Source organism: Filicampus tigris, chromosome 7 (assembly GCF_054856515.1).
Source record: "Filicampus tigris isolate MCC_2025a chromosome 7, RoL_Ftig_1.0, whole genome shotgun sequence".
In the NCBI taxonomy this organism is placed as follows: domain Eukaryota; kingdom Metazoa; phylum Chordata; class Actinopteri; order Syngnathiformes; family Syngnathidae; genus Filicampus; species Filicampus tigris.
Window position 1 is genome coordinate 20,343,059 of NC_141223.1, and position 23,100 is coordinate 20,366,158.

The 23,100-nt window shown below is 41.3% G+C and overlaps 1 protein-coding gene across 1 annotated transcript in view; it reads right to left on the reverse strand.

Annotated features, from left to right (window-relative positions):
• The window catches only part of dhx36 (DEAH (Asp-Glu-Ala-His) box polypeptide 36), a 33,160-nt gene extending 13,897 nt beyond the window's left edge, over positions 1–19,263 (reverse strand). Inside the window, exons 1-17 of the mRNA XM_086035330.1 lie at positions 18,743–19,263; positions 18,430–18,587; positions 16,774–16,863; positions 14,929–15,211; positions 14,813–14,851; positions 13,387–13,557; positions 13,229–13,308; positions 9,869–9,943; positions 8,794–8,960; positions 8,625–8,706; positions 8,402–8,542; positions 6,295–6,400; positions 3,732–3,819; positions 2,094–2,149; positions 1,918–1,982; positions 1,423–1,566; positions 1,003–1,120 (exon numbers count right to left, since the gene is read on the reverse strand). Coding sequence (XP_085891456.1) covers positions 1,003–1,120; positions 1,423–1,566; positions 1,918–1,982; positions 2,094–2,149; positions 3,732–3,819; positions 6,295–6,400; positions 8,402–8,542; positions 8,625–8,706; positions 8,794–8,960; positions 9,869–9,943; positions 13,229–13,308; positions 13,387–13,557; positions 14,813–14,851; positions 14,929–15,211; positions 16,774–16,863; positions 18,430–18,587; positions 18,743–18,979 — 2,100 coding nt within the window. The 5' untranslated portion in view covers positions 18,980–19,263. The remainder of the gene's footprint in view (positions 1–1,002; positions 1,121–1,422; positions 1,567–1,917; positions 1,983–2,093; positions 2,150–3,731; positions 3,820–6,294; positions 6,401–8,401; positions 8,543–8,624; positions 8,707–8,793; positions 8,961–9,868; positions 9,944–13,228; positions 13,309–13,386; positions 13,558–14,812; positions 14,852–14,928; positions 15,212–16,773; positions 16,864–18,429; positions 18,588–18,742) is intronic.
• Between the last annotated feature and the right edge of the window lie 3,837 nt (positions 19,264–23,100).

Consider the following 23,100-nt stretch of genomic DNA (forward strand, 5'->3'; position numbering starts at 1 on the left):
AGCGGCATAGGGGAAAAGCCGGAAAAACACCAGATTTCACAGGCAGCGTGGATGGGATTCTGATACTGCCTCTGAAGGCAAAGATATTTGTATAATGACTTTGTACCCCGATTGCGTGTCTGTAATGTTTGCATCTGTTTGACTCTTCCTTTAACATCCATCCCAGTGATACAGAAAAGATGCAAAAGAAATGTGAGAATTTAATTTTTTTTTTACTTTACAGACAGCATCTCCCTGCCGTTTATACAGAACAGCAACCAGGAAAAAAATTCCAAGTGAAAGGGGCTTCTGTTAGCGATTCTGAAAGTTAAATTTGGAGTACCAACTTTCTGTGTCAGATCAGTGACCATCAAAAAAGGAAGCTAAATCTCGTCTTTAACAGACAGTGCGAAAGGGGACTTCCTGAAACTACCTTTGAAGGTGGAATATTTGTGAAAAGACTCCATTCCATATTTGTGACTTATATAGAACAGCCACCTGGAAAAAAAGGGGCTCAACCTCTGCCTTCAACATAACACATGTTGGCTAGTATGAAATTCACACCCCTGTCCCACCATCCCGCCACTCACGTGTTACACAGGCATCATGTCATGTTCTTCGCTTTCTTTCATTCATACAGGAAAGCAACACAGAAAAATACCAGCTTTGACAGGAAGTGCAAAATGTGCTTCTGAAACTACATGCGCAGGCAGAACATCTCGGCCACTCCAATTCGGTGTCCATGTTTATAGAAAACCAGAGCCACAGAAAGAAGTCGGAAAATTCTCATTTCAACAGGCGGCTTGAAACAGGCTAGGGATTTTAAAAGATGCTTACTTGTGGACATAAGAACCGAAGGACAGAGGGGGAAAAATATTGAATTTGAAATGTGTTAATATGGACATGGCCTCAATGTGTCACGCTGCTGAAAAATGTGCCTTTCAAACAACCCAGCGCATACGAGAAGATTTGTGCTTTGAGCAGTCCGCTTGTGATTGGACCGCACGTTACGAGCAAACAGACCTTGATCTGCAGGCACAGCTCCTCCAGAGGAGTCCTCATGATTTCTGGTAATTGGTAGGCATCCAAAAGGCTGGCTCGGAGACCATTGTACAGATGGTAGCACTTCCCAGGGCACACTCTACGCGTTTGCGTGCAGAACAAAGAGGAGAGGGAAAATAAAAGTTATGACAGGGAAGAAGAAAAAAGCTTAATTGCGAATCAACGGCATGAAACTGCCCTCAACAAGCAGCTCGTGCTAATTGGGCCCGGCTCCACTCTCGTGTTAGAAAGAGCCAAAGGAAGCTGGAAGCATTCTCATTTTGTGACTTTTGAACCACAAATGGGGATGATAAAAGGAAAATTGGCATAGCGTGTAATCATAGTGGCCCTAATGTCCATGAAATGGCCCCGATGAGTAAACAAAGGCAAATACATACGCACCTCCCAGCGCGCCCTTTCCTCTGCTTGGCATTGGCCAGGCTCACCCACTCGGCCGTCATGGTGCTGATGTTGTTGTTGGTGTCAAAGTTGGTTTCCTTGATTTTGCCTCCGTCGATCACAAAGACCACATCATCTATGGTGATGCTGAGAGATGTGGGAGAGGCGAGGGGAGTGAAAATGGGAATGGAATCAGACAAAAAAAACCCACTTCAAAGCAAGCGCCTCGAAAATCCTTAGTTTTGACTCATGCTCATGAAGAAAATAAAATGGAGCCCTGGGGGGGATTTAGTGCCTTTTTTAGAGAAGTGATGGAGAGCACGGACACTCTCTTTAACTTGTGCGTGAGCACATGAATGAATTTACAGTTAATCAGCCCCATTCATGCCACTATCACAGTTCTTAATCATTAATCACTGCTTTGCAGACACACAAGTTAAATTGGTAAAAGCCTTGAGCAAAAATACGCTTTGTCCTGGCGAGCCACTTTTCACCTACCTCGTCTCGGCTATATTGGTAGCAATCACAATCTTTCGCACGCCAGGTGGAGGACGTTTGAACACCTGGGAGGAGAGGATGATGAGTTTGAGATTGGATTCCAACGAAATCAAGGAGAAAAAAAAACCTGAAGTTTGTCTGAGTGGTCAAGAGAGACAGCGACGGCAAATACTGACCAGCGTCTGATTAACCGTTGGCATGAGTGAGTGCAGCGGGATGATAACAAAACGATCTGAAACAGGAAGCACAAACAAGCAGGTTGTTACTGGCAGAATACAAGTTCCTGCTGTGCAGAACTGCTGCTAGATGATAGAGCAGGGGTCTCAAAGTTGATTTATGTGGGGGCCGCTGGAGATAGAGGCGAAGGTGGGTCTGGCCCGCATCAAGTATTCCACTTAAAGTGGTTCAAGTATTCCAAAAAAAAGTACAACTAATCCAATCTTCTCCATCTTTGACAGTTAACAGTTCAGAACATGATGAACAGATGAGAGAAAGGATCGAGTCACCAATCTTGTTCATGTTCTGAATAACCATTAAAGAGGAAGGCAACCCAAACATAGTTTTTTCAAGAATATGTTCTATGGAGGCCAACTAGTCTAAACACAGCATTGAATATAGCAAAATCCACACGTTTTTAGCCATCTCAGGGGGTGGCCATTTTGTCACTTCTGTCGACAGAAAATGACATCGACGTTGCTCAGGGCTCGCATAACGACCAATCACAGCTCACCTGTTTTCTGAAGCTGAGCCGTCTGACGTAGCATCAGCAATGCTTCAATGAGCATGAGGTTTAACAACCATTACTCAGTGAGCGCACGTCTTTTTGTTGAAAGAATTTGTCGCTATCACGGACACTAGCGCCGCCTCACATGAAATTATTTGAATCCGAGAAGCCACAAAGGCTGTGTGAACGTACAGCAAAAACTTGCCAACGTCCTCTTCAGCGAATTCTGCCTGAAAGGAACAGCATACAAGCCGCCACCATATCTCTGAGCCACCATTTTGAGAGAAAGGCAGTATGAAAAGGTCTTAAGATGAGCTATCTTTGGTCTAATGGTTGAAATTTTGATGCTTGAACTGGAAAGAATCACAACATTTATTCAATTTATTGTGTTTGTCAGAGGCTAATGCTACGTTCGCACCAAACGCGGATGAAGTGTTCCGCTTCGCTTCATTCGCTCGCGTTTGATCGCGGGAAATTTGAAACCTGAATGCTGCAGCTGCTCATTCGTGCACAGAGGAGAGGGGAGGGGCTTCGCTTGGTAGTAGAGACTAGAGCATTTTTCAACATCGCAATTAAGTGGCCGACACACTATGCTAATGCTAACAATATTGCTGTCTTGGTAAAGTTCAAGTACTGTTTAAAAAAAAAAAAAAAGCCGCCGAGTGAACAGGATGCTGTGTGGCTGTGTTTGACGTAGTATGCCCGATGCTGATTGGCTGCCGCGAGACAAAATGGCAAAAAAGTTCATTTGTATTATACGCGACAGATGGGGCGAATGCGCGGATTTTTGGTGCTTCGCTCCGCGTCCTACCGCTCCAAACGCATCATTCGCGCTGCCCCGCATGCAACAGCGCCCGCCCGCGCAAACTACATTGACTCCAATTGAAACACGCCGCCAGAAACGCTCCCAACGCAGTTGGTGTGAACGCAGCATAAGGGGTGGTTGCCATCGCAATACAAGAGATAATTTTTTTACATCCTTTTTCAAGGATGTTCCAATTAGGACATATAGTTCCTTTAATGTTGACGTCATATGAAAGGTAATTGAATATGAAAACATGTTGTGTGTGTAGTGTGTGCGTATATCTACCAGATCTGAACATCTGTTGCGCCATCAGCAAGTCATTGAGGCTGCTGATGTTGTCCCAGCCTGGCAGGAAGACCAAAATGGCTCCTTCCTATTGGACGAAACAATGATGTATCACATAGGAGTAACTAAACTAAGATGAAGTGAAGAAACTGTCAATATCCCACTTGGGCTTAGTGTTTTCTAAAAAACACTTATTTACTCCCAGTTTTTTATCCAGCACACTTTGTTATCACACAGGTTGACATTTGCTGCCAAATTCATTGCAACAGCGTGTTGGGAGACAACATGAGCATGTCTATTTTTATTTTGTGATTGATGGTTTTTCATCATTTCAAAGCATCACTTTTAGATGAGGGAAAATAAATACACGAGGGATGATATTAAATTGGTTGAAAATAACTCTGCAATTTATCTTTTCATCAGACACGAACAGCACCCTTGCCCGCAAGCATCGCTGTATTTAAATCACAGCAAATTTTTAGTATTAGTCTAAAGAGTCTTTTATTAACACACAAAGGAATTAGAACAGTCATTTCTGTCATGTTGACTTACTATTTCCCCCAAGTGTCCATTAATGCCTGCACATCATTGGCTGGAGTGTCTAATTATGACGCGCTGCAGTCATAATCAACTACTCAAACTGCACAGTTGTCCACTTCCTCTAATCACGATTTTTTCACAGCCAATCAGTCACTTTCCTTTTTGGCCATCTGACATACATTGCGATCAATCAGCTGCTCAGCTAGCCGGGCGTCGCCATGACTGATGGACATCACGTCTTCTTATGGGAGAGATAATTAATCTGTCTCTCTACGTTAAAGTGCTTCATAGTCCTGCCGTTTAATTGAATTGCATGGTCAAAACAACCCCACTGTATCCCATGGCATATCCAGTTGCTTATGATATTCAGTTCTTGGTTCTCCTCCTCTTTTCTTTTGATAATATACACCTGACCTTTGACCTTGACCGTTTCCTCTGGCCATTTACGATAAAGATATACTTTTACCATCGGTGCCCAAGAATGAACTAACCAAAACAGCAGCACAATGTAAACAGTCTCTCAGACGAGTTTGGAATCTCATGGCATGTTATAAACAAGTTCTCTGAACAGTATCAAAGTTGATCTTATGTTATGTGGAGACACTCACTGGGAGATGTAGTCACCCCAAAATGTTTTGTGCGTCCATGTTTATGTGGAGGACTTATTTTTGCCTCATTTTTATTTTGCTTGAAAAAACACTTATTCTTCAAATACAAATAGAAAAAAATTGCCAATAACACTGTTCAACATTAAAAAATGAATTTACTACAAATAAAGGCCTCTCTCCAATAGATGCTTTCCCAAAATTCCCACATGCAGTTGTAAATAATCACCACATATACATGTGTTGTACAAGATTACTACCTACTACCTTTTAGCATGCAAATGTTATATGCATGAATGGTAATACTACAACAGCTGTTACAAAAGTTTGTAGTCCCTCCATTATCGTTAGCTTCCGTGTATCAGCTGATTATGATTGGGGTGCGCCTTATGTTAGCCAGGTTGCCCAGCTGTTTGCCTGTGCATGTATGGCTGATTTAAAACAACAAAACAAACAAAGTCTTTGCACAACTCCCAAAGAATTTGCACGACTACAGTAACAAAGGATGTTAGAACGTGGAGCTGGAGATAGATAACAATAATATGCAATGAACATGCAGTGGGAGAGCATCTGTGCGATCGCTCATTAGCGCTGATTCGCTGCCCAGTAGTCGTGCCATTTTCTCTGATCTTATGTCACTGTGAGCTTGGATGCTAAGCCTGCTGTTCCTCCCACCTGCTCTACCTCGACACATACGTTCAGCATAATGACGCTCAATTTGGATATTTTTTGCATGACCTGCTTATATTGTGCAAGTGTACCTACTGAAATATTATTATTATTAACCTAAAACCTGAAGCCCCTCGTCAGACATCTCTCTAAAACCTACGGAACCTTTGGAGTCGCCCTCGAAAACCAGACATTTTCACGGAAATTCAACACCTACAAAATAATCATCATTCCCCGCAGCAGATAAATATAATTCCAAAAGAATTTGAGAGCTTAGACATGTGGCTTTCACACAGGCCTGAGTTTATTCATCTTTACTGTTTCAATCAAAGATGCAAGTGAAGCACTATTTTTTTAATTAAAAAAAAAAAAATCGAGTGGTAATTACCATGCTACAAAGACGTTGAAATCGTCATTGTCTATGAAGAGATATCTTAACCATATATCAGATTTGGCTGGTTTTGCAGCTTTAAAGTCCGCAAGCGCGTCGTCTATGTCACTCCCGTGATTTATATCAGACCTCCCGCGTTCGACTGTGTCACCATTACCGTGCAGACGACTGACGACACCGTCACATCTATATTCTGATGCATTTCATTGGCCAAGAGACAGAGAATTGGATTTAGAAAATGAAAATGACATATACGCTCTCTTGGCTTTAAAGGGAGAAACACGCAACAGCGCTCCCAGCTTTAGTGGTAGAAACGCGCTTGTGCGTTATCGGCTTTAATGGGTTAAGGCAAACTTACCTCTTCGTTAAGCACAATATGGCGGATGAGCGCCAAGATGAGGTCCAAGTCAATTTTGTCATCGCCATCCAGCATCTCAAGAGCAGCAATTGTGCTCTCAGAGTATCTGGGGGGAAACAAGTGACATGCATGTAATATTATTACAAACCCGTGTGACAACTTAAGCATGATGGACACGTGTTTAGCATGTCTGCTTCACAGACCTGAAGTTCAGGACTGGAAATTTGGCGACAGCCTTCCTGTGTGGGTTTGCATTGGTTTTCTTTAGTTTCTTTTCAACATTCCATAAACGTGCATGAGAGGTTAACTGAAGATTTAAATCCATAAATGTGAATGTGAGTGTAAAGGGCTGTCTGTCTATATGCGCCTTGCAGATGGCTGGCAACAAGTCCAGTGCAAACACCACCTCTTGTCTAAAGTCAGCTCGACAAGGCTCCAGCTCACTCATGCAACCCCAATGAAGACGAGTGCTATTGAAAGTAGATGGATGGACAGTGTGAAAACGCCACACCTGGCTCTTTATCACACTATTTAGAGGAAAGCACTGCTGTGAATATAAAAAATATAAAAAAAGGCGAATAACTGACCCCGACAAAATGTTCATAACTACCTGCTGCAAGATTGTATGAACTGTACATAATGTGAAGTCAAATGGAGAGGATCATATGATTGGTATGATGTCTCCATCTGACTATTTTAGAGAGGCATGGTATAAATTTGGGTGATCCTGTCAGAAAACGCAGGCCCGTGTTCCACTTGACACGTCTATTTAGTGTGGTCGGCAACAACACAAAGAATAACCTAGCAACATCATCCAATCCATTTGTTAACAATATGCCTAAAAATTACAATTCACTGTATTAAGAAATGAATCAGCCAAACAATACATACAATACACATTCACACGTTTCATCACTAGAATAGTTAGCATATGAGCCAAAATAACTAACTAGTGTTCATCAACGTGACATCACTCACGAGAACATATCTAGGCTATTATGCACAGCAGTTACCTGACACGAACTTAAATTATTAAACTCACCTTTTAACATTTACATACAACAACAAACGTGGTGAAACACGGGCAATCTGCCACTACTGAGTTTGCTGGCACGAACAAACTACGACTTGTGTCGAAGGAGGAAAGAGAAAAAAAAAAAAAGTCACTCATTATCAACACTGAGCGCTCGAATAGCGTTCAATGCCTGCTCACAGTGTGGGACATCTCAGCACTACGTCGAAACTCAATCAATATAGCAAATGCCAATAATTACCAATAATAAAACAACATGAGATTTCTAACATGAAATATTTATAATAAAGTGTGTTTTACGCGAAATAACTTTTCACCACAATCCGATTCTGAAAGCCACGAAAAGTGGCGTGAAGCCTTCAGTCAGCATGTCGAACAGCCATGGGGTGGCAAACATTGATGCAAAGAAATATATTACAGAAATAGTGTAACGAAATGGGTTATCTGTGTTGTGGTCGAATTTGTGTCTTGCCAAGTTGTTTTGTTTCCGAGGTTAATGAATGCATCGTGCAGCTCGCGGGATGGGAGGGCATGCGAGCGAGAGTAGCGGAGAACGAACAGGAGAGCCGTTGCTCTTTTTTGACTGAACGGTTGTCGTACTGTATTGGCGTCGGCTGCGGCCCTTATTAGCCGGTTGGACTAATAAAAACGTGATAATTAAACTACGTCTGACAGCTTGTTCTTTACAGTTGCTACAATATATTTTAAAGCGTGACGTCTTCGGCAGGCGCGAAGGACCCGATCAGATCTGCTACCCACACCGGCTTGCTGCGGGCCGGATCTAATAATAAACCAATATCATACCAGGGGCCGTAGAAAACCTTCTCGCGGGACGGATGTGGCCCGCGGGTCTTGACTTTGACATAAGTGCCTTACAGCATTAAAGAAGGAGCACAAAAAGCATGAAGAGGTAAGCTTTAGCAAGATGCTGAGAATAGGTTCCACATTAAAAAAAATGTGAACAGGTGAATGCGTGAGTAGCAAATAGGCGAGGGTTGACTTGACTCGCCTTCAAATCTACAAACAACAAGAGAACAAAAGCTACTCATCCTAATTTAGCGTTCTCCAACCTACTTGGCCTGGAGTGTACGAGCATAACAAGGCCAGCTCTCCTTGTATTCGGCCTCCTTCTCCTCCTTCTCGGGTCTGGAGTGGCGCCCCTGCCAGAAGCCTCTTTTCCAGGCAGGTCGACGGTCCTGGTTCTTGGGACGATACCTGGTGAAAAAAACAACACACAAGTTCAACGGTTAAATGTAACGGCTACGTGTAACGGCTACATATAAATTTCATATTCTACCTCGTCATCTCCACAACATCCTCAAGGAGGAACTCCTCCACTGGGAATGTCAAGCCCGGGATGTGGATCATGGGGCAATTGTCTAAAGGATGTGACACAGAACGATTGCAATTATAAGTTCAAAATATAAGTGCTGAAAAATGAGGCTTGTCAATCAGGAAGCAAATACCAAAGTACTTGGAGAATTTCTCTGCATTGAGAGTGGCACTCATCAGGATGACCTTAAGGTCATGTCGCACATCGAGTAGGTCCTTGACGATGGTGAGCAACACGTCTGAGTGCAGGCTTCTCTCGTGGATCTCATCCAGAACCAAGTGACTGATACTTGATAACTGCCTGACAACAATAACAAAGCACACGTTTTACTTGAAAATGTAGGTGGGTTTTTTTTAAGATTATATATTTCTATCTTTATTATTTACGTTTTTAAAGGTGTTATATACATAGTCATTATTATCAGAAATTACATTTATATGTTATGTATTTATTTATTATTATCTTTGTTATATTATTATTATTTTTTGTTTGTTTTATATTCAATGTTGATTTATGTACATCGCTGTGTTTCACCGGTGGTTGTTGTTTTTAAGATGCTCTATGAATAAAGTTGACATCAAAAGGTTACTTAAAATGTGGCCTGTAGAGATAAAGGTGTTCAGGATGGCGACAGATAACAGGTGTACATTAACCAGCGTTAAATTAGGTGAGAAAATAATGGTTCATCCATTTGGTGATTAAGGTCAGGCTTTTAGAAGGTGCACCCCTTGCAAATTAACTAGCTGGAGCCAGCATCTTGTACAATTTTTGCCTTGGGATTCAAACTGATGCCATCTGCAGTTGGTACTATAAGTGCTCATCTGTGATTCATTTATTGGGTTCTCTGGAATGAAAATAGTTATGCATCAGTACTGTAGCAACCTCTGGGCCCACTGCTGTGCAAACACGAGGCATAATAGTTGCAGCGTTTTGTCAGGCTGCCCATAGTCCTAAAATGACTCACACAGGTCAAGTCGTGCCAAATTTGGGATGAGCAGCAATGAGATAACAAAAGTTGGCACTCTCGCTTCCGACCGAGGATGCGAGGAAGAGCAGGCGGGGGTGACCTAACTGTGTTTGTGTGTATTTTCTCTGCCTAAGAGGATGGGGGTCTGTACTGCACAAATCAATGAAGTCAAGTGACACAGAGGGAAGAACGGGCAGTGGAATTAGTCAAATTAAGAAACACTGCAAGGAGGGGCACTCACGGGTCAGAGCGAAGCCACTGAAGAATAATGCCTGTGGTACAGTACAGGACCGAACCTTGTCTCCTTGGTAACTGGCTGGGGAAAGACAAAAAAAAATGAAAAAAGAATTTTCCAAATGAGTTTCTTTTAAAGCTTTACAGACATCTGAGTCGAAAATAAAGTTTGGCATTTTGCAAAAACAGCTTTGTTCTTTAAATGTGTAGAAAAGTCCACGACAGGAGACTTATTGTATTATTTTCCCCATATTTTCACAGTTTGTGTTCATTATCTTTAACTATCTTTGTTACTTTAATCTCCTCTATCATTCTCCCTTTCATATCACATAAAAGCTGTCTCTAGCACGACTCCAATTGATGGAAGTTTCATTTTGTACACCTATCTAATTGCAATAGTCAGCCACAGGATTAGTGATACCGGCACAAAATAATGAAATCCAAAACTTGAGTGCATCACACTGAGACACATTTCTAAAACTTTGATTCATTGCTATTTGTACCGGTCCAGGGCAATTTTGGTACATAAGCTTTATGAATATAGTTACATACAAAACGTAATACAGTATTAACTTAACCCAATTAATGTAGAAAAGCGCTACACAAGTGACAGCCCATAAACACCTCCAGATGGAAACGTGGCGTAGAAGTAAAGAAGTTCCCTGTCTTTGACGTGCTAGCGCCAGTGTTAGTCAAGTCCCGGCATTGCACTCAAGTCAAAATCAGGCAAATAAAATATGAATGGAATATGGCAATAATGACTCATCTAAAAAGATAAAGTAGTCCCTAGGACGGTTGATCAACACTGCAAGAGAGTAAAGAAAAAAAACATGCCTAGAGACAAAAGGGGAGGGAGCAAAGTCTAAGTCCAGTATGTTAAGACAGGGAAAAAAGACAATAATCAAGTTCCAGAAATTCTATGAACATACTAAATAGAAGTGTAATATCGTCGGCCAAATAGGATAATTGCTTAAATCATTTTGGGCTATGATATCTAAATAACTTAACACTCCTTCTACAGCTGTATCATCCTTCCTTTTCCTCTGTCCTTGACCAATCACAACACTTATGGGAATACAAAAAAGACCCTCTGCCAAAGTCATTCATTAGACTTAAGCAGTTTTGATGCTGCAAACAAAATTAATAATTCCAGACATGTATCCAATTTATCGTTTTAAGTAAGATTTTAGAAAAAAAAATCCTCCAGTTAAACAACTGTTTAAAGACAAATAATATGAATGATATTCATATGAGAAATATGAATCTGGTTTTAGGATGAACCACAGTACAGAGATTTTAAATGATATCAGGTACATTACAGATGTGAAAAAACTCAACAGTCTTGGTGCTACTGGATCTAGGCACTGCTTTTGATACAGTAGATCACCAAATTTTATTGCATAGACTTAAAAACCTAGTGGGCATCTCTGGTACTGTTTTTAATTGGTTTTATTCCTATCTCACAGACTGATGTTTCTTTGCAAGTATGGATACTTGTTCCTCCAAAACCCATGAAATTAAATATGGGGTTCCCCAAGGTTCAATTTTAGGCCCAATCCCTTTTAATCTTTATATGCTTCCCCTTGGGGACGTCATCAGGAGACACGGCATCAGCTTCCACAGCTACGCTGATGACACACAGCTGTGTCTCCTGATGACAAAGGACCCATTGATACCCTTTTAAATTGCATTTTAGATATTAAGTCATGGATGGCAGATAATTTCCTACAGCTCAATCAGGACAAAACTGAGGTTTTAGTTATCGGCCCTGAGGTCAGAGGGAGAAACTTTTACCAAAACTACATGATTTTAAACCCTCAGAATGTGTGAAGAACCTGGGTGTCATTTTTTACTCTGAGCTCAGTTTTATTCCTCATATTAAAATGTAACTAAGATTGGTTTGCATCACCTTAAGAATATTGTCAGAGTCCGCCCGTTTCTCTCTCAGGCTAACACAAAGGTGCTGATGCATGCTTTTATTTCCTGTCCTTTAGATTATTGTAATGACCTGCTCTCTGGCCTCCCTAAAAAGAAGATTTCCACCTTACAGTTACTCCAGAACTCGGCCACACGGGTGCTGACAAGGACCAGAGGGCAGGAGCACATTATACCAGTTTTAAAATCGCAGCATTGGCTCCCCGTCTCTTTCACGATTGATTTGAAGGTGATTTTATTAGTTTTTAAATGCCTTAACGGTCTTGGGCCATATTACTTATCTGACCTGCTTTTATCATATCAACCCTCACAAATCCTAAGGTCCTCTGGCACCGGCCTTTTAATTATTCCTAGGGTGAGAACCAAAACACACGGTGAGGCTGCATTCAGCCATTTAGGTCCACGGCTATGGAATAGCCTGCCAGAGGACATCAGGTCCGCAGAGACTGTTGATATATTAAAGGGGAGGCTCAAAACATACCTTTTTAGTTTGACTTTTAAATAATTGATCTTTTTCTTTTGATTGATGACTATTTTGACCTTATTTTACTTATTGTGGTTCTTAGATTATATTATGGTTTTGTAAGTGTTTTCTAAATATTGTGTTTTTTCTTATTTTCCAAAAACATTGAAAAAATGACTTAAGCAATTAACTAGTGAGTGCACGTTATGTATGAGAAATTGTCAGTTGGCTCCCACGCTATTCTTCTGAATACAGAGGTACACAGATATTAACAATCGTATCTAATTTGAGTATTTTTCCTCCAATCAAAGACTGCAAAGGCCTTATGGTCAGTGGTCGCTAAAACATTACCGCAAGTGATTAACTTGAAGTGTGTGGTGTTTAAAGTGTTGTTCCCCTACCCAGATTGCTCAGAAAAAGGTCATGTACAGATTTGTAAATATCACAGACCTGTTCAACATTTATGTTTGCAAATTATGAAATGCCTGCTAGGACAGTTGAATTGTATTTTTTAAAGAGGCACTTTAAATGGTGGCAGCTGTACCCTGACTCCCATTTAACATGAGGTTGAATATGAATTCTGAACACAGCCACATCTCCACTAATAAGAGGGTGCGCACTTGTCTCAGTGGCTTTTTTTTATTTACCCTCTCTATAAGATTTCAGGTTGTTTTTAATCTGAGTTGCATTGGTTGTAGGCCATTTTAATAGTGGAAAGGAATTGAAAAGACTTATCTAGGTCTAATTTTGCACATCATAAAAATGTGTCATTTGAACAGGGGTGTGTAAACTTGTTATATCCTGATTGGCCATCTCAAGTGCACCACACACTTTAGGAGCAGTAAAAACACTCGGCTTTCCTTGTCATTTTTTAGGTCTCTCTCTCAAAAAAAGAAATCTGTTCAGATCTTGAAAATCGGTATGTAGGTACAGTACTCAGGTGCCATGCTTAATCAATAATGCACTTACCTCTGCAAACGAATTTGGTAACCACACGAATTTCCACTGCCAACTTTTTCCGCCCTCTCAGCTGCCACTCGCTCTGCAACCTGTGTGCGGTGCAAACGGGCAAATTAAGCAGAAAGTCGAGCCGAGCTATTGCATGAGCGACATGGGAGGCGGCGTACCGAGATGGCGCTGATGCGTCGAGGCTGCGTGCAAACCACGCGGCACATCGAGCCCATGCCGCGCTTGATGTGGTCATCCAGGATGAACTGAGTCACCTGGGTGGTTTTTCCGCAGCCCGTTTCACCGCTAATCACCAGCACTTGGTTGGAGTTGATTAGCCGGACCAGCTCCTGATGGCACAACGTGATCAGATGGAGGAGAAAGGAAACACATGGGATCAACGTTTATACAGTGGAGATTCGAGCTGTCATCCGGGCGATATTTCGTTTTGACTTGCAAGCACAAACATGAGCATAAATCACTTGACAATAAGCAGCAGTTTGGCAAATATTGAACAATTCTTCAAAAATGAGGCTGCTGTTTAATGCCACTTCTAGTTTGTTTACTGCCAAACTAAACATAAATCAAAGAGAATTACACAATGCGTATCTAACCGCATAGCCTTGCTCTAGGAAAGCCTGCTTAGCCTAATGCAAAATGCAATTATCGTGGTTATAAAGGCAATGGATATCTGAAACAAAAGATGGAGCAACACGTAGACCCAATACAACAATACTCACGGACATATATTCTGTATCCTTTACAAAACAATTACAAATATTCCAGCATCTTAATAAGTCACTTACAGTAGTAGTAGCCTTACAGCAGCAGTAGAAGTATTTTCCTTTAAGGCCAAACTGATTTAGGATGGATTTTTTGAGGCTGGTGCTGATTCTGATAGTTGGCAGAATAATACTCCAATAACTGATTATTCATGACAAATTAAAAGAAATATTCACCGTATAAAAAAAAAAGTTTGGTCCCTTAACGCTTACAACAATAAAGATATGACTTACAGGCAACATTTGACTGTTTTATACTTTGACCTTCAATATTTAACTTAAAAACAGGCGATTTTTGGGGAGCTTTTTTTGGTTCTGGATGGAATTTATGAATGTATCTTTCATTGTAATTTGTTACTGTGTAAAAAAAAAAAACAACAACAACAAAAAAAACACAAGGGATTTTAAAAGGGCTCATATTGGCAGATTAATCGAGTGGGCCATACTATTCTTCCTTGTCTCTGCATGACTGTACGATACTGCCTATGGTGGCCAAAGCAGAGAAGCACAATGAATTGGATTGCAGCATTAATCATGAAGCACAGTAGCAGAGCCAGAGCGGAGGCAAGGGGGCGAACGCCCCAGGGCCCACAGGCTCAAGGGACCCATGATCTGTCCCAGTTTTGTAGGATGTGTTCATGTATAATCGTAAATTTGTATAATATAATGATAAAATGCGCCGTGTGGGACCCCAACCTTTTTACTGCCACTGACCGGTTCATAAAAGTCTATACCGCTCGCGGCCCGGCCCCGCAACGACGTAACTATTCACCGCCAATGGCGGTGGGGGGTATAGGAAGTGAATTAAAAATGAGAGATGAACCTCTTTCTTCCCATACGATGGCAACTTTTCTCTGAACATCTATGGAAAAGGACAAAGACACATTATTAAGCATTGAATAGCAATGCGAGGAACACCAAACTCTCACTAAAACTCACCAGCATTTCTGTGTACTTCGGATGTGATTTCTTACTCTGCAAATCTCTCTTCAATGACTCATCCAGCGAAACATCTCTGGCTATGTCCTGGAGCAAGAACTCCAGATCTTTGTCTTTCCTCCTCCGTTTCTCCCTGTCTTCGTCCTCCTCCAGTTGCTGCTGCCCCACTTCAACATAATCATCGTTGGCGTTGACGTCATCATCATCATCGTCATCTTCATCATCATCATCATCATCCCAAGTGTCAGGGATCTCATTTTTAACAACTGCCTGAGAGACTGAACTAATGGGAAAAATGGGAAAGTAAAATAAGTTGCCTTGGAGAGTCATCAATCATTTGTAATTAGCAAGTCAAGTCAGTTGGCATCTGGTTTGCTTGAATGCCACATCAGTGGTCTCTGCTTCACACCAATTTTTTCCTCACCAATTTAAAACTTTCCCAAGTGTCATAAAATGTGTGTGAGAAGACAAGCATAGGGGAACAACTTGGAGGAAGCCCTGAATCATACAACTGTGACAGACTACTTAGTCCACTTTGTTGCCCTTTCTGTGACATTCTTTCATTAAATTACCCCAACAATCAGGAATTACAGCACTTTCTTTTTAGCCTCAGACTCTACATTATTCTTCGTTTCTTATCAACAGCATGTACTCCTTTTATTTGGTTCCCCTAGTTGTTAGACTAAGACCCACACAACTAATATACCTTAAAGGGAAAGTCAACGCTAACATTTTTTTTTCAAATACAGTAATATGTTCTATGCAAGCCCAGTAGTTGAAACATGGCATTCTGATAAATATTGCATTTGTGGAATAAGTGCTAATCCACTCATTTTTAGCCATTTCTGGGGGCGGCTATTTTGTCTTCTGTCGACTGAAAATGACATCACAACTGCTCACAACGACCAATCACGGCTCAGATTCAGAAAACAGGTCAGCCGTGATTGATCATTGTGAGCAGTTGTGATGTCATTTTCAGTCGACAGAAGACAAAATGGCCGCCCCCAGAGATGGCTAAAAATGAGTGCATTTAGCTGCTTAACTTATATTCCACAAACGCAAAATTAATCAGAATGCCGTGTTTCAACTAGTGGGCCTGCTGGGAACATATTCATGAAAAAAATATGTTTAGGTTGACTTCCGCTTTAAGCTACATTTAAATCCAATGCGTGGAAAGACTGTTAGAAAAACATGTGGTTTTATGTTAAAATATCAGTAATGACAAGTTGTGTATATTTGAGTGAATTCTATGAAATGTTCAAGAAAAGTTCTTGTTTTGCATTCCCGTACCCAACAATTTGGATTATAATAATATTTATCACAACTGCAAGACCTATTGGCACTATCAAGTATCGTTACTCGGTATCTGCGAGTACGCAAATGTAAGAACGTGCATTCGGTCTAAAAAAAAGCGATATTGACGATTAATAATTACAATCCCCCCCATAAATACTGTCCATCAAGACAATATATGGAAAGTATCAAATATGTGAGAATGTGCCGCTTCTCAAAATCTAATGCACGGTGCTTAAAACTGCAGCTCTCAAAAATGTTACTTGAAAGGAACTGAGTAGAAAAAGATTGGAAAAAGACAAATCCATCAATTAATAGAACTGAATAGACTGTATAGGAATTTGGCAATGAGTCTGATTTGGCAATGCATCAATCATACGTGACCGCACAGGGAACATATGCATCCAACTGTAAGTCACTCTTGACAATACATTACATTTACAAAAGTAAACATTCTTGCGCAACTCCACCTAAACACAAATCTCTAATAAACACTTGGTACTATCTGCAGTTGCGTAAATAAATGCCGCCCTGAGGGAATGCAGTGGGTACCGTCTTTTGAGTGTTGTGTCAATGTCTTCCTCTTCCTCCTCAAATTTGATCTTCTGTTTTTCTTCTTCAGTCATGTCTCCATCAAAGTAGCTGCACAAAGCACATTGGTCACAGTCACGCCTGCGTCAACAACACAATTTAAAACAGACATCTATAGCCAAGTTTGTATGTTCATCGTGGTCTTTTTAATTTCCCCATGCGAGATAAACACTAATATCACATTCCCTCAACTTTGTACTGTACTGTCAACATCTTGCACACCGATCACCATGCACCAAAGTCCAAACCTTTAGACAGCCCTGATATTGTCTTTCTGTTTTTTTTTTACTTTAATATTTATCATAGTGTTATCAAGTGTTAAGTAATTTCATAAAATGCCAAATGAAATCCAAGCAAAGTAATTAAATATCATACAACAAATATAGTATGAAAAACAATCATTTTTATTTCAAATATTTGACAAAGTAATAATTTTCCTGAAGTGAGATCCTAGCAAGCGACAAAGTGTGACGTCATTTTAAGACAACAATGGTGGAGCGCAACATGTTAAGTGTATAAAGCAAGACAGAAATCGACTCAGAAAATTATATTTCAAACTTATCTGAGGGGATATAGGTGTTTGAAGAGTTGGAGGAAGAGAAGGTTGATGGAATGATGATTGTTGGACCATATGAGCCAGATGTTAAGGATGCCGAAAATGTTGTCCCCGAACGACTGGACATGGAGTGGAGATGAGACCCATCGAGATTGGAAGAATAGTAAACTATATACGCTACGGTTATTATCTTAGCATTATTGTTTGAAATTCGATGCTGTGCCGTGCTGTAAATTACACACGGTGAGATTACATACCTGCTCGATTTATTCTGCTAGCACTGGGAGCATAAGTCATAAAGGGTTGCTATCCTACATTGTCAAAATAGCTTTATTTCTTGTCATATTTTGATAGTGCTAGTAGGCAAAAATTAGGTATATTTAATGAATCATAAAATGCAAGTGAATTTACAGTAATATTAACTTGTGATTTGGCAGTTTTCCAAGAGGACGTGGCATGTTCATTCATCAAAAAAGTCAACGCGATCGCGACCATGTCAAGTTGCTTCCCAAAGGTCAGTTGACAAGGGCGTATACGTTGAGCACCAGATTATCTTGTGCCTTTGCTGGGGAACTTATTTAGATCTGCAAGTACAAATTCTACACAGATGGAAGCGTGCCAGCTCATGCCGTAGTGCGTTCACTCTGGTGGTGCTGTCTCTTTTTTCCCCCTTCATGTCACGGTTCAAATACTGCTCTGTACCTTTATATTTTAATTTTTTACTGTTTACAATTTCTTGCACCCAGTCGTGAGTTTTAAACGGTATGTTTTGTTTCAAGTGTTTATTTCAGAATTGAACAGGCATGCAGTTGAACAGTTTAAATGTTGCTTATGACGAATCTGCAGACAGGAAAAACAAAATTGCTGGACTAGCATTGCCCAAACGGCCACAGCTGCAAGCAGGAGGCAGGCGGAAGGTCCAAACAAGCCAGTCTTGTTCATGTTAAGAAAAATATGTTTTATGCTTTTGTAAAGTATTTGGCTTTTTTTTTTCTTAGCCCGCTGTATTTAAAATGATAAAATGACAACCTTACTAAGTCTATCACGCCAAAACTTCTCACCAGTGACCACTTTTACTGGGAGGTGCACGCCAGCTGTCCGATGCAGAGCCTCTCACATCTCTGTTTGGTCTCTCCAGGGCTGACTGGTCATTCTGGACGGAATCGAGCAGCTTGATAATGTGCTGCTCTCTGGCCTCATCCATCTGGACCACTGCCCGCTACACACATGCAGGCAAAAATGGAACATTAACTCATGTACAAGTAAATGTACAAGTTCTACTTTGTCCACGTCTTTCGGGCACAGTGTACTTCTAGCAAATCCAGACAAACAGACCCTATACAGAGAGAGAGAAAAAAAGTCTGTTAAACATACCGATCTCCGGTCTGCCTGTTTCTTCCTCACGGCTCCATATCTTGCATACCACAAGCCAATCTCTCGGCCCTTCAAATGTGATGGATGACGACCACTGGCGTTGTCCTGGTCGAAGCTGCCACTACTCCCACCTCCCCGGCTGGCTCTTTCTCTGCTGCCATCACGATAGCCTCTACTGCTCCCCCTACTACTACCTCCTCTTCTGCCTCGACCACCACCTCCGTACTTAGAACTCATACCGCCGCGAGAAACACAAAATGACAGAACTTGTCAACACAACCGTTAGCAAGCAGTATTAGCATTAGCTTGGCGCTATACAGTTCAACGGGAGGAACAGAGACTTACATTTAAACAAAACCCCACTTACATTGACGTTTAACAAATATGGAGATAATCTTCCAAATATGTCGTTTGCAAATAATGCAATAAACGAACTGTCATCAACTACTCACGCACTTGATTCTATCCGGCGTGTCGCACATTTCAACGTCACTGTTCGTTGAGGCTTGAAAATGACGTCAAGGGCTGTGATTGGTTTACGCAGGCAAGGGGCGGGAGGACGATGCTGTACGGACGGACGGACAGACAGACAGACAGACATACGGGCAGACTTGATGGATGGATGGATGGATGGATGGATGGATGGATGGATGGATGGATGGATGGATGGATGGATGGATGGATGGATAGATAGATAGATAGATAGATAGATAGATAGATAGATAGATAGATAGATAGATAGATAGATAGATAGATAGATAGATAGATAGATAGATAGATAGATAATTTAATTGACTAATACTAACCTAAAATATCAAATTTAAATAGAACTAATAATCACCTGACGGATAACTAAAATAGCTACTTGACACAGCACTAATATTCACCTAAGTGAAAAAGTGTGCAAAGTGACCTCTCGATGTTAGCTCTAGATGTTAGCTCTAACCAGTGGCCAGATCACTGCCATTGCAAAGTTGGGGCTCATGGCTCAGTGATTCATCGAGAATGACCTTTTGTCTTGGCCTTAAGGTTGTGGACGAATGAAAAAGATCTAACCCCTCTTCATATAACCTATTAACAGAGGTGAGCATTCGTCTATCCTTTAGTCTGTTTAAGAGTTCCTGTCTATATTTCAGACCCGCTCGGTCAGTCCGAGTCAGCCAAACGGTGTTGAGAACGGACTTTACCTGTGTTCTGTCAAATTGTCCTACCACATCGAAACTTCCTATCGAAGGCTGATTTGACAGCCAAAATACTACTGGAGTTTTCAGCTTGTTTTGTTTGGATGCAGACTGGTAGAAAGAACTTAAAAAAAATCCCTTAAGTAAATACTTACACGGAGGCGCAAGCAGGTGGGATGTCCTGACAATTGAGTGTGGTATACATATACTGCGTGATGACAGTGGTCATCAGATCAACACTATGCTCAAAAGCTACTACAAGAAAACACAAAATGCTTAAAATCTAGAACAGAAAACACACGCCAAAAGTATTTTTGAGACAATGAAGAAGTCAAATAAGACTGAATAAAAACTAAAATAGTAAGTACTCTCTGTTTTTGACCGAACGTACGACGGGTAGGACAAAAAGGTAGGAAAACAGTTATCGCCATTGTGTGCATGCGTGCGCAAGCGCACTGGGCATTGGTAGGACGTCTCAGCAGTTAGGAAGGAATTTCAGAACACCTGTACCACGTCACACGCAGGTGCCCCACTCCTGAAACGGAGCCAAACAAAGAAAAAATAAAACTGCATGTATACCTTTCGGTCCCACAGCTTTAATGACCATTAATGTGCCACATTTAGTTTTTATTTCACCGATCACCGTGTGTGTCTGCTGTTTTTATTTAATATTTTTTCTTTATTTGGCGGCGTGTCCGCTTGTGTGCAACCTGAAACATGACATGAAAATTATGTCCTTGACGTCGGTTTATTGTCGCCAACGAGGAACTGACTGGAACCGCGTGGGTTGGCCGGAAATACAGCCCAAACGTTATAGACGGGTAGACGATGCCCAGCTCTCCCAATTAGTACTGTACTCCACTTGCAGAGAGCCTCTGAAATTGAAAAAAGTTAACTTGTCACTTTTCTCAAGCAATGACATACTTAATATTGACTTATAATGCGGTAAATACATTTCTGTGTGGGTTCTTTTGTTCAATTAAAGGATCTATATTACGCATAACCCGCTTCCCTCCACCACAATTTAACAGTTCCCAGGTGTCTTTTTCTCCATCGTTTCCCCCATTTTTGTGTTTACCTGTTCTGTTCGGCTACTTAATCATTTCATTTACTTGTGGACAACAATGCTTCTGGTGATTAATTGGAAGCGCGCACCTATTATCGTAGAAGTTGCTATTTGAGGACATCCTTTATACTGCTCGTGCTCGGGAAAATAAATATTTGTGTTTGCCAAGAGTCAGTAAATGTGTCTGTGGTGTCATTTGAAAGTCCTGATTCCCTTACCCGATTGCTCAGCCAGACAAAACGTTCAGAGCTGAAGTTGAATGAGAATGGGGCATCAAGTGGGAGAAAACCAACAAGAGAGAGCTTTTCGAATTGTGAAGACTGCGAGGGATGAGACAGTGATTTTTTTTCCCACTGCTCACTGCTGATGATTCCTAGTCTGTACATCTTGTTTTGTTTGCCTCAATGCGACCAGCAGTGCATACAAATGATCCTTGGGCTCACTGATTCATAGAAAGCCTCAGGTGAAAAATATATTTTTTTAAACATAAATATTTAGCAATGTATTGAATAAAGCAGAGCTGGGATAGGCTCCAGCAACTCCCCGCGACCCTGTATAGGATAAGCGGTTTGGAAGATGACATGACATGACATGAATAAAGCAGTTGAGCTATAGGCTAACTATTGCACCTTAAGCAGGTTTCTTCCTGATGATTCTGTGAGGTTGTGAGTGGGATGTGGAAGTCCTTGAATGAGACAAAGAGGAAAAGGGCCAGAGCATTTTATTTTCAATGCCACATTCACCTTTTCTGCATTTTTATTTTATTGGTACTTGCAGTACACATGACACTCACACTTATTTTAAAATATAGTCACCAAGGGGACATATGAAAAAACATTTTTTGTTTGCTTGTGTACAAATATTTGGGCCTCTGGAGCAGTGGTCGCCAACCTTTTTTCTGCCACGGACTGGTTCATGCAAGTCTATACCCTTCACGGCCCTGTAACTATTCCCCATCTGGGGAGTGGAGTGATGGAAGGGTGGGGGGGGGGGAACTTTCCAAATACGTCTGTTTATTTGCTAGCTTGTGTGCATTTAATATTAGCGCTACGCGATGGAGACAGCTTGACATGAGGTAAGAGTCAGTCATAGTTCGATGTAACGGAGAGAATCTGGTCACTTTTCAAAATAAAATGTTTTTTAGCCTCGGATAATAAGTGAACCTATTTGTACTGTGAAGTACTGTATGTTTTTGTTTTTTGTTCTTTCATCTGTGCGGCCCAGTACCGGACCGCGGCCAGGTGGTTGGGGACCCCTGCTCTGGAGTGCCTACCCACCCATCACATGTGAAATTAAACAAGTACATCTTTTGTGGGCTGCCTGTTTCAGAAAACGTGTCTGTGAGGGAGCCATTCTGAATGGAGCTCCACTGTGATGTAACCGTGTAGTGAATTTGCATTGCAACCTTGACCAGGCAGCTAGACTTGAAGACCTGCCATTTTCAAGCAATGGCCTGAGTCAGACCATCAGACTGCACTGATAGCACTTGCATGTGCGGTTTTGCGTTTGGCGATTTGAATGATTCATGCACCCCTTGTGCAGAGCGGCACACAAATTGACTAATGTAATTGGGTGCTGCAATCCACAAGTGAGGATGTCTCACGTTCCTGATTTCCTTGTTACGTGCCGTGAGGCAATTATAAAGGCCAGGACCCAGGAGGCAGAGCTCAGAATCCAAAAAAGCAAGATTTATTTTGACACAATGTAACAACACAAAATCACTGGGTTTAAAAGTATAGAAAACTCATGAATGTTCAGGGAGACAAAGTAGCAAAATCACCTCGCTCAGGGAAACACATGACACAACAAAAAGGAGTAGTTCACCCGGAGCCGGAGTTGTCCACTCAAGACATGGCAGGAGGAATTTGACAGCAAGTGGCAAGACAGCGTGGAGGTCAAGGAATCATCTGGCACAGGAGTCTTCTTTCTTTCTCTTTTATGGTAGTCTACCACCAATCATTGGGGCATTACCGCCACCTACTGGGTTGGAATTTGGACAAGAGATCTTGGCAGTTACAGACTAAATGAACTTAGATTCACTTTATCAACCCTGTCCTACGCAGATACTCACTTATATGCCCCCACCCGTTCGTGTTTGCTATGTTAAGAAC